Consider the following 12,503-nt stretch of genomic DNA (forward strand, 5'->3'; position numbering starts at 1 on the left):
TACATTAATGAGGAAAAAAAATGAACTTGAATGATTTTAGCAAATGGCTGCAATATTGTTAAGAGTGAAAATTTTAAGGGGGTCTGAATACTTTCCGTACCCACTGTATATATATGAGTGTGTGTGTGTGCGCGAGAGAGAATACATTAAACATGATATATATATATATAATGATTTATTTTTTTATTTTTTCATTTTGTATAAATTTTTATATTAATATTATTACTCTCTCTCTCTCTCTCTCTCTCTCTCTCTCTATATCATATGTCTTTACAAGTGAAAGTTCAGACTACCATATTACATTCTGATACCATCGATGTGCCATGGTACTGCCAGAGTTCTTTCTTATATCATGTACCATGACATTTACATGTTACTCCAAGGTGCTTCAAAGAATAGTACATCAAAAGTGTTTTTTATGTATAAGACCAAAGTACTGCTATTGGTAGCGCCATGGTACAAGTTAACAAAAATGTTGGCATTGCTAAAATTATTGGCTTCTTTTTGCTAAATTGCTGGTGTTTTTCCTCATTTTGCTCATGTCGGATAAAGGTGTCTGCTTAATGAATTAATGTTAGTGTATTTAATATGTACTACTATGTTACATGTAAAAAAAAACATGGTACCAAATCCATGAGAAACCATGTTGAAATTCAGTATGGTGGCATTGCTAATATTGTTGGATAATTCTTAGTGTTCTTCTTAGTTTTTTGTTGTTTTGGATAAAAACATAAAATGCACCCCAATACTTATACCTCCTTCAGAAGTGAGCGTCGTTTTGAGACTGCAGATGTTTGGATGCACTTTACATATCAAGCCTGATTCAGTGTCTGTATGTGAATAACGCCCTGGCAGGCTGACAGTTTGTATGATTCCCCTGCTCTCAGCTGCATGCAGATAATGCCCTACATGCATGTAGAAGCAGCACTCATGTGTGAGACTGAATTAGACCACATCACGGTACGGAAGATGTGGTTGGCGTCGTCTGCACACGAGACACAAGCACTACAGTTTGATTACATCTGGAAAATCTGAATTCTGGAATTTGGACTCGGATGTGTCCAATATGAAGGTGGGCACAGGTGGGATTACGTTAAGTGCAGCATGTGCACGGTGCATTTCGCTGACTTAATGTTTAACGTCCAACCCCAGAACCAGCCCCCCCTCTCCCCACCGGTACAGTGACACATTCACAAATTTAATTCCTCTGATGATTTACTGTGGTTTGTGGCTTGGCTACAATTTAATTTTTCATAGAGAGAGTGCAGAGGCTCTGGAAGCACTGACGTGTGGAGGGGATAGGGATGGGGTTGCGGGGTTAGAGGAACCTGTATGGGTTTTTTTCCCTCGTTCTTCCTCCCCTGACTGATCCTGGCACAGTAGTGTGTGGTTTAGGTTTGTCTCTTGTTCCTTTTTCTGATGGTGTCCTTTCTGCACCAGCAAGATCAGAGAGCCTGCGTGCAATTTTAATCAGTACAGGGAGCGGGGAATAGATAGAGGGGCAGAGAGAGAGAGAGTGAGACAGAGAAAAGGGGGTGGGGGGATTGATCGCCACAGAGAGAGAGAGAGTGCATGTATGTGAGACAGATAGAGAAAGAGAGGCATAAAGACGGGAGGGAGGGGGTTTGGGGACGAGCAGAGCGTATATGCCGTGCAGCGGGTCTCAGCATCAGACGGCATATGGCAGCCCTGCAGAGCTCTCAGAAAGGACTCTGTCAATGAGAACTGGGGTAAAAAGCAAGTAAAGAGGAAAGAAAGCCAAAAACAGTGAGTGGACATGATTCTCAGCTAAACTGAATGCATAAGAAGATGTCTTTACGGTGATTACCAGCTGCAACCGATGCGCTACCAACGGCTTTCTAGAGGAGCACTATGTCATTTGGATGTTTTGCTTTGTGAGTGCTGAATGCAGCTGCTGCTGTGACTGAGCGTTCCCGGATCAGGGATGCAGCAATCCTTGCCCCCGAGCGCAAGACCCTTAGGAACGTCTGCAAGAGGAACGGAGCGACCAGAGCAGGGGGCTGGGCTGCAACAAGAGGGGCCGTGCCATCAACAGGGCTTTCTTATGGGGTTATCCATCCATTGTTGGAGCTCACCTTATTTCTGCTGGATCAAGGCTTGGCTGTACCTCGCTTTGATGGCGTGCTCCGTTCTGGTATGTTAGCCCGACGAGGTGCGTCTAAGCTCGGAGAGACCAGCGGTCTTTGGATTACCGTGACCAGAACGCTGCCTGATCGGGGCCCGAAGGACCCTTAGGAACGTTTTCTAGAAGAACGGAGCGACCAGTTCAAGGGGGCAGGGCTGCAAGAAGCAGGACCGAGCCATCAACGGGGTTTTCTTATCAGTTGTTCTCACTGGATCAAGGCTTGGTTTTATTTTGTTTCAATGGTGCATTCCATTCTGGTATGTTAGCTCGGTGAGGTGCGTCTAAGCTCGGAAGGACCAGGAGTAATTGGATTACCGTGACCAGAACCCTACTTGATTACGGACTGCTTGGGGAAGTGGTCAAACCGGCTACTTTCTAATGGTGGGAGGGGTTCCTCATCAACAACTGGGAAATGGGAAAATGTGTCATGAAGATCTTTCAAAGGAGGAGCTGGCATCACACAAGGCTTCTGGTGGCATTGTGGTGGACTGCTGATCAATGAGTTGGGCTGCTTGGTTTGAGGATCCATGACTCTGTTGAAGCAAACTCACTGACATTGGTATTCTTACTCTCCAACTGTTCTTAGGGCTTTACTAAAGGGTTTTGCTTCCAATTTCAAGGACAAGTCTGTTTTATCGAGCCTTGCATTGTAGAGGAATGTTTGTTTCATAGGGGCAAAGCAGGGTGCACTTTCCTGCAACTTCCTAGTAGCTTCTTGTAGAGCTCGATATTTTGCTGCAAGCCAAAAGCTCTTGTTGATCTTTTATGATCATCCTGTCTGTGCAAAGTGCTGACATCCCTCTGCGTGATCATTTGAATCAGATACAGAAAAGCTGTGTAGACGTTGCTTTGTTTGTTTGCCTCTTCTTGAGGAGCAACACCAAATTGTCCCAGTTAATTGACTCCTTTACTTGACACTCTTCTTTAAAGGACTACCTGTCAAGGTCTACCTCCATACCCCATCAGCCTTGGCTCTCATCTCCACTGCACTGAGGGCTTGTGGAGGAATCTCCATTACTAGTTTAGTCTGTATATCTGGGGCCCTGCATCTAGCGGAGGCCCGTCGCTCAAGCCAGGACACTGCCTTGCTGTTGCTGCTGCTGCCCTCAGCTCTGCTGGCCAAAGATGATGTGGCAGTGCCACATCTCGGCCTCCGAGTGCCGCTGCTACAGGCTAAACGGTTTTTCGCTGCTCAAACGCCATCCTTTGTCGGCAGATGCAGCTGGGGGCCGCGTGCTGGAGCAGTCGGTGGGGGAGTGGCTGGAACATGTGGGCTTTCCTCAGTACGAGAGCAAACTGGTGCTCAATGGCTTCGATGACCTGCGTTACATGGTGAGTGGCTTTTGTCTGTGGGGATTGATTGACACAGCAGGTTGGTCAGGGGATGTGGTGAGTTTCTATATATCCAATAAATGAGGGCCGAAAATATAATAAAAAGTACCTTTTTGTATCCTCAAATAGATTCAATGCATAATGTGTTTTTTTTTTAATTCTGTGATATTTAATTTCTATAATGAAAAAAAAATCACACTTTTTTTATAATTGAAACAAAAATAATTTCACATTAAAAGTTTATTTTCAAAATAAATGTATTATTTCAGTGTTTCAGATTAGAAAGGTACATGCCATTTCAAGCATTGTCTTTCATTTTGACATGCTATAAGCTATATCAAATTATTTTAAACAGTATTTTTTCTACATATGTTGTATAACTATTGATGCATTTTTATGATCTACGACTACATGGAATATTTGTTCATTTAAAACATTTAATTTAAAATATTGCAGGACTATCTAAGTGAACTGCAAAGCAAAACAGCTAAAAGGTGATAAAAATTGAACAATTAAATAATGAAAAAGAAATTGTTACTTAATTTCAGTCACAGTACCTAAAATATAATTGTGTATAAATAGATAAAGTCAATTGGATGAAAATGGATGGAATATTTAAAGTTGCCATATTCTGTAGATTCATAGTATTAAGGTGTCAAGCTTTCACCAAAAATGTAATGTAATGTATTTTTCATTAGTTATTTAATCAAATGTATTTTTGTTATTTTATATGCATTTTAGTATTTTTAATAGATAGATAGATAGATAGATAGATAGATAGATAGATAGATAGATAGATAGATAGATAGTTTATACATGTATAAATGGTTTGAATATTCCTGCAAGGCACTGACTAAGTGTCTGGTGTTCACAAGTACTAGATGTACCTGAAACTGTTGTCTCAAACTACCCCTGCTGTCACTATCATGCAACACTTGGTTGTTCTTGTAAACGTAATAAAGCAGAAACTAATGACAATGTGCATACGTTCAGGGGAGTAACGTGATGGAAGACGAGAACCTTCACGAAATTGGCATCACCGACCCAGGCCACAGAAAAAAAATCCTTCATGCAGCAAAAAGCCTTCCAAAGGTAGTGTGTTTCAGTCCCTAAATAGTATTTGGACACTATGGCATTTCTTTTTAAAAGTATAGCACACTTTTCAAGCACACATTTCATCCACTTCCACTTAAAATGACCTTGGGACTGGTTGGTTAAAAGTCATTGCAAATATATCTCAGAAAAGTGACGTTAGCTCTGAAAAAGATTTTGTTTGCACTTGGTTAGATATTTTGTCACACCACATTCAGACATTTTAAGTGTTACTTAAGTGTCCAAATGTCTCTCCTGGTTTCTCAGAGTGAATGATATATGCTATGCTATGCTATGCAATTTATTTTGAGACAGCATTTTTCTCCTCCTTTAGGTGAAAGCTCTGGGGTGTGACGGCAGCACCTCTCTGTCCTCATGGCTGGAAACTCTGGGTCTTGGAGAGTATCTGCACAACTTCCTGTCTAGCGGCTACCGCACCCTGGACTGCGTGAAGAACCTGTGGGAGCTTGAAATTGTTAATGTAAATGTGCTTTTCATGCTGGTGTGATCTTTTGTGTGACGTTTGTACTGTGATCTGATGCATTGACAAATTTTCCCTATTCAGGTGTTGAAAATTGGCCTTCTTGGTCACAGAAAAAGAATCATAGCCTCGATAGCTGAGCGACCGTATGAGGAAGCACCTTCGAAATCCAAACGCTTTTCCCAACTCAAGGTAATAGACATAATTTAGCATCATTTAGGCCCAAAACGAATGTATGATATTCATATATAACAATAAAAATGGTTTACCTTGCTAATGTTTATCAGATTCAGGACCTGTTGTCTCAAAATACGTCACCGCTCAGTTATATGGATCCGTACACCAGTCGTTCCATGGATATGTTGCTTCCGCTGGGAGAATCAGGCAGAAAGAGCAGAGCATTGGATCAGGATGGCAGTATCTCCCTTCGCTCCTTCGGTGAAAGATCACGCTCACATGTAAGCACCACTGTGCCTAAGATCACTGTGATTATAATGACTGCTTTCAAGTAATGAATCACATTTGAGTCATTCTGTGAGAAATGTTGCAAACCGTGTCTAAGCAGTTCTACATTACACAACAACAAAAAATACATAGTTTTTATTCATATTTTGAATCAGTTTTTTTTTTAGATTTTCTTTTTTCGTTTTAATTTTAGATCAAGTTTTAGTAATTTTGTTTTGTTTTTGTTATTTTAGTAGTTTTTTTATGTCTGTGTTTTTATTATTTGTATTTTATTTTATTTTTTCAAATGTTAGTTTTAGTTATTTTAGTACATCAAGGTAAACTAAATTAAAATTAGAAATGTTGCCTTGGCAACTAGATGAAATATATATATAACATTTGAGTCATTCTGTGAGAAATGTTGCAAACCGTGTCTAAGCAGTTCTACATTACACAACAACAAAAAATACAATATATATATATATTGTATTTTACATTATTTCAGTTAACATTTATTTTATTTCAATTAACAAACACCATTTTTTATGGTTTTAATTTTAGTTTCAGTTGTAGTTAACATTTAACAAACATGGATGCAGTTGTAATTCTTAGAAATGAAGGTAATATAAAACAATTATATTTATGTTTATTTAAATATTAAAGTAATTAATAAAAAATAATATTCTTTTTTTACTTGGGAGCATTGACATTTTAACCAAATTAATTAAAATTTTACTTTTTTTGGACCTAAGTAACAGTAAATTAAAAGTACTGTTTGCTTATTATTTAATATATTTTTATTGTTAATTTTTACAAACAAAAAATCAATAAGAGCTCTTTTCTCTTTGAAGAAGCTTTTGTATTTTTGTTATATTTGTTTATAATTCAAAAGAATTTCAGATCAGGTTTTGTGGTGTCTGTGCTATTTTTAATACTAAAAGTGAATTTTTCATGAAACATATTTAGTAATGTTCACTATTTATTGTTTAATGTTACTATTTATTTTTGCTTGCACATGCTCTCTAACAAATGAGTTAAAATGGTTATGAGGTCTTTGTGAAGAATTCATTCTTGTACATTCTTGAATGCTGATGTCTGTTACCACGGGGCACAGTAACACGTCTGAACACCACAGATCATGAATAATTCATAATTCATAAATAATTTTTTAGAATAATTGAAACTCATTATGTTTTTAAATGAATGGAGAAACAATAGTAAAATGCTGCAATTAATGCTCCATTAAATATAACTCTACTTTGAATATAAATATACAGTGTGTCTTTTTTTAGTTGGTGTGACCTTGACTCATGTTGCACTTGTTGTTTTCTGTTAGGACCGTCATGCAGATCGACATTCACGCCCAAGTATTCGCCCTTCCAGCCACTCTGCCACATATACCACAGTCTCCACCTGGCACCATCACCCTGATAAACTCATCACCGAGTCCTGCGTTTATGAGGCTAGAGTAAGTCTTTTCTTTGAGGATTTGTCAGTTTATACACTTCACAATAGGAATGGATTGCATCTGAATTAACAACATAAAGATGCAGTATTTTAAAAGGAATAGTTCACCCGTAAATATATATATATTTTGATTCACGCATACTCAGGCCATCCAAGAGGAGTTTGTTTCTTCATGGGAACAGATTTTGAGAATTTAGCATTACATCTCTTGCTCACAAATGGATCCCCTGCAGTGAATGGGTGCCGTCAGAATGAGAGTTCAAACAGCTGATAAAAACATCTAAATAATCCACAAGTCGTTTTTTTAAATGTATCATTTGTTTCCGACATGGAATCTTCACAGGATTTTAATTTAATTTTTAATTTATTTGAATTTTTTGCCCATCTCTCTGACCCTTATAATTGAACAGTGTACTCCTTTATGTAAATGAGCTCTGTTGTGATTGGCTGTCCTCTTGACATTTGAAAATGAGTAACACTTACAGGTTGCAGTTTGACTGTCAAGGTCCAATATAGTTTTCTCTGCCACTTTTTATAGCCTTACTGAAAGTGAACACACATGTTATGTAATGACTCAGCTAATGGCTGTTCCCCGTACAGACACAGACCTATGAGATCATCCTGACGCTGGGACAGGCGTTTGAGGTAGCATATCAGATGGCTCTCCAGGCACAGAAGGCCCGCCGTCACAGTTCATATGCTGGTCCAGCCGCCGAAAACATAGAACCCAAGACCAACAGGCCCACCTCGCAGTCCCGCAACAGTATGCGCCGTTCCACCGTGAGTATGACTTCAGCACATGATATGTGATATCATAGTATCATGAATATATTGTGTTCACATATTTTGGATTACTTCAGAAAACTGTTCTCCCACAGTTTGTAGAAAAGTAGCATTTACAGTATCAATTTATTGTACTGTTAAAAAAAATGAAGAAACACCAAGAATAGTTTTGAATATGTTTTTTATGTTAGAAGTGTAGGATGAAAAACAGGTAGTGAAACCATTTAAAATTCCCCTTCATGTTCAATTGTGATAAAGGATCATATGATATCCATCTTTAAAAATGTGAATTATTTTATTAAGACATATATGATGGTGGGGTAAAAATGTACTGCATTGTAGGAATGACCAACATGATCCACGGAACAGGTTTAATTGTGTCAAAGAGGTGTCACCTCCAGTCCCAGTGTATTTTTCACGTCTTATATGTCTTTATTTTGTTGGTGTAAGCCTGTAATCTGTGTCTCTGTGCTTCTGCCTGGTCCTCCTTCCCAGGGTGCACCTGTGCTTGAATGCTGCTGCTGTTACTGTCACACGTGCTCCGCCCACCGCCCCTCCTACCTCCCGCTGCCCTCTATCAGCCCTGGAGTTCAGGTTCTGCTCTCTCTCTCTCTTCCTCACATTCTCCAGCACTCTTCTTCCTGCTACGTCTCTGGCTTTCTCTTCCCTGCCACTTATTCACTTTACTAATTTTCCTCTTACGTTTTCACTGTTATCCACCTATTTTTCCCTCCCCCATATACATTTTTGGTTGACACTAGCAACAGGTCACAACTTTAAATTGTGGTGTAAGTAAAATGGTTTGAAGTTTAAAGGCTGCAATCATGTACAAAATTCAAGGATGAGCATATGTTGTGTTATTGGCAAATTTTTGTTTTGGCCTGAGGATGTGCTCGATATGTCAACAGAATCAGGTTTGCTTAAACGAATCTCACAAACCCTGTCAAGAACATACCTGTCCAGATGATATTTCACTCCAGAGTCAAAAGGAAAAAACGGGGCACGGCCCTTGTCCAATCCCGCCTGCTGCCCCATTTCAACCCCACGCCCCATAAACTCGAGTGCCCCGTGCCTTCTCACTGTGATTTGTAGCCTCCCTCAGGGCAAGACTACTTCCCACTCCAGTCCCGACCCCTGCCCTTGCCTGCATTGTTCTTTTTGGAGAGCCGTACGTCTCCACCTTCCTTTTTGTTGTCTTGACCGATGAACGCTTTCTGGAATCCCTGGATTTGCCGTATGACCAGCCTCCTCAAACTCTTCCGTCATGGTCTGAAATCGCCTCTGAAAGCTTCCCTATTTTATACATTATGCTGAATGTTTACGGTTCGGTCCCTCGTATCAGAGGGTTCTCTATCAGAAAACCTCAGAACTTGACGCACCGACACTTGTAGCATTTCTACATCTCCTCATCCAGATGGACATGTTGACGGAACTTTATTAGAAATGAGTAAATCCACGAGCTCTCTGACTGCAACAGCAATACTAGAACTGTTTTTCGAAGTTTACGTACATTCACGGTCATGAAGGCAACATAACGCAGTTTCCCATCGGCGCTCCTCCAACCCTGTAGCTCACTTTTTTTCTTTCCCTGTAGTTGGACCCCCCCTCCCCCCACCGCAGTTCTTCAGTTTTTCAAAAGAGTTGGGTCTGTCATCTCGGTTCACATCCAGTGCTTCCTTTTGTCTTACCAGGCATCTGCAACTCTGAGGCCCTCGGAAGAAAGACACTATGCCTGTTTAGAGCATTTAAAGGTTGGGATTTGAAATGCAATACAGTTTTACTGGGAAGAGTAGAATACAGCCCCAAGAAAATGGAATAACCAAGACAACATTCCCATTCCAATTTCATTGACTTTTTATCTAATAAGGGAATCCATTTGGTTTCATAAAGTTCTATATTTGTAACTTTACATTGTTAACATCACATAGCAAGTGTGTGTATAACCTCTATGTTCATTTTGTGATTGATGATTTGTTCTGTAAAATTAGTTACCTCTTAGATTTCCACTATAAAGTCATTTGCAGAAAAATGAGACAGAATATTTTTGTAGACATAATAATGGTAAATGTTACTATATTCAGTTGCAAAAGAATTCCCACGGTCCCACAATTATCTTTAGAGAGAAGATAATGTAGCCAAGAAAAGAAAAAGCACTAAGGCTAGAGGTAAATAAAAAAGAAAAGAAAAGAAGAAGCTCCAAACAGCCTTATGCATATTGTGACAATGTACTGAACATTTGGAAAACCACTGTAAGTTTGCACCACTTTGTTTATTCGCACACAAAATATATATATATTTCAGTGTATTAGATGCTAGAAATCTGCTGTTTTACTTTGGCTAAATGGCACAAGTCGATTTTACATTCTTGACGTTTTATGTTTTGTCTTGTTTCATGTTCCACGTTCACACTGCGGCTAAATTAGATTTTTTTTTCACTCACAGTTTTAAAGGAGTAGCCTAACAACTACATTTTTAAACCAAATTCACTCACGGAACATTTAATGGGACAGTTCACACAAAAATGAAAATTCTGTCATCATTCACTCTCAAGTTGTTCCAAACCTGTATGATTTTCTTTCTTCTGTTGAACACAAAAGAAGATATTTTGTTGCTAGTAGGCACTAGGCAGTGACTTCCACAGTATGGAAAAAATATACAATGGAAGTCAATGGCTACCGTAAACTGTTTGGTTGCTAACATTCTTCAAAATATATATTATGCTCAACAGAAAAAAAGAAACGCATACAAGTTTGGAACAACTTGAGAATGAGTAAATGTCGACAGAATTTTCATTTTTGGGTCTCTAATATTTCTTTAGTCAAAAATAACGGCGTCAGTGTTTGTGGTTTATAACCACTGATCTATAATAGAGAACATTATATGATATTATATATATATATATCATATAGATCAGCGTTTATAACCGCTGTTGCTATGGTGACACTTTCACAAATCTGATACGAGTCTCTGTGTCAGCCACTTTGCGTTCAAGAAAGACTCCTGTGTTTCGTACACATACAAAATGATGATTCAGATGATTAATTTCTCATTTAAATGCTGTTGTTGTTTCCAAAACGTTGCAGTGTGAACATGGCTGTTTTTTTATCGTGTGGAAAGGACTGTTCGCTTTAATTTGATTCTTGATGGCTGTTAAGTTACTCACTTCTGAACTGCACTGTTTGTCTCTCATGTCCGGTTTTATGGAGTTATCTGTTAAAGTTGTGGTAATTTCTTTGTGACTGTGTTGCACATCCTCAACTTCCAGACATCACAATCATCCTCACTCATTAACAACCATCGTTTGCCATTGTTTTGTCCCATTTCCTAACTCAAAATTGCCAAAGAGGCTAACTCAAGATTCATTTCACTCGTGACATCACATCCTGTAATGCGAGTTTTGTGTATTTTTGACACTTTTCTGAAATGCTGTGTCACATTTGTAATATTTCCAATTTAATTAGCAGTCCTGTCTGGGCTCTGACAACTTGATTGGGATTTTAGAGCATTCCCATTTCTGAATTCCAATATATTTTTCCTTGTGTAGCTGACTCCACCTTTCAAGTTTCCGGACACCAAGGTGTGAATTGAAGGGGACTCAGGTGAAACTTTATGTGTGAGTCCAAATGAGGAAGAAATTGAGTGAGTATGAAAGAGAAATGCAAAATTAGCACTTAACTGCAGTACCAAACGGATTATCCAAAGTTGCTCCTACTACAAAAATAAACTTGAATACGAACATTACTCAGCCAATGATCTGATTCGCTGGTGATGTGGAAATGGACATAACACATCAAATATTAAAAACATGAATCTGCATGATATTCAATTTGAATGAATCTCACAAAGCAATGTCATATTTCACACCAAAATCAAAAGCAAGATTTTTGCATAAAGCAAATTAATCCTATTCTCAGGACTATCAAGATTGTTTGCGATGTGGCATTATTTTCTAGACATATTTTTCCTGGAAATTCTGTAATGTGGGAAGAAATCATAATAATTACTGTATTAAAATCAGCATAAATTAAATGCAGTACAACCAAGATGTATACTTGTACTCTATATCATTTTCTCAGCATTTTGGGGCAAATATGTCAATGCGTGGTCCTAAAAGTAGGTTTTATTTGCTTCTTATTTTGATTTTAGGGGTGAAATGTGAACATTTCTCAAGTTTTTCGTGAGATTCACTCATTTATGTCTTTGAAAAGCAAGCAGAACTTTGTGGAATCTCTGGAAAACTGGACTTCTCTTTCCTGAGCACTGTGTGAACGTTTTAGTTTTCAATGTTTCCTCTTAAACTGTGGTTTATTTTCATACGGAGAAGGACTTTGCGAGTGACGTTAGCAGAATATACCTAAAAATAATGCAGAACAAGAGTTTTGATCTTTTTGGACTCTGTGTACATTATAGAACTGCTGGTTGAAGATTTGTGGCATTTTAAACAAAATGGGTCCAAACTGTGGACCTGAGATGGAAACGTTGCGGTTGAGAAGAAGTACTTTCATGTAAATCAGCAAAAATATTTTTACCTGTATGTGAAGAATCCAGCTGAATTGAAATCGAATCAATGGTTGATGCAATGATCTTACTGTGAAAAAGCAAATATGTAGCATATTTAGGCTATTAATTTGCTATATGAAAACAAAGAGCTGAATTAAATGTCACTTTATTGCCACCTATCACAAAGCCTAGCTGTCTAGCATCACAACGAGTGTTTTATTTTTTATAGTTAGCAGATTCTTTGACTTAATGGAAAAA

At 38.4% G+C, this 12,503-nt stretch overlaps 1 protein-coding gene across 1 annotated transcript in view; it reads left to right on the forward strand.

The window, feature by feature from the left end:
• LOC107587622 (ankyrin repeat and SAM domain-containing protein 1A-like) overlaps nucleotides 1-8,435 on the forward strand; it is a 20,347-nt gene extending 11,912 nt beyond the window's left edge. The window contains exons 3-10 of the mRNA XM_016275469.1: nucleotides 3,363-3,478; nucleotides 4,472-4,570; nucleotides 4,905-5,051; nucleotides 5,136-5,243; nucleotides 5,339-5,509; nucleotides 6,832-6,963; nucleotides 7,563-7,742; nucleotides 8,241-8,435. Of these exons, the coding sequence (XP_016130955.1) occupies nucleotides 3,363-3,478; nucleotides 4,472-4,570; nucleotides 4,905-5,051; nucleotides 5,136-5,243; nucleotides 5,339-5,509; nucleotides 6,832-6,963; nucleotides 7,563-7,742; nucleotides 8,241-8,435 (1,148 nt within the window). The remainder of the gene's footprint in view (nucleotides 1-3,362; nucleotides 3,479-4,471; nucleotides 4,571-4,904; nucleotides 5,052-5,135; nucleotides 5,244-5,338; nucleotides 5,510-6,831; nucleotides 6,964-7,562; nucleotides 7,743-8,240) is intronic.
• Nucleotides 8,436-12,503: the final 4,068 nt, after the last annotated feature.

This window comes from Sinocyclocheilus grahami, unplaced genomic scaffold, assembly GCF_001515645.1.
Source record: "Sinocyclocheilus grahami isolate Dianchi unplaced genomic scaffold, SAMN03320097.WGS_v1.1 scaffold94.1, whole genome shotgun sequence".
In the NCBI taxonomy this organism is placed as follows: domain Eukaryota; kingdom Metazoa; phylum Chordata; class Actinopteri; order Cypriniformes; family Cyprinidae; genus Sinocyclocheilus; species Sinocyclocheilus grahami.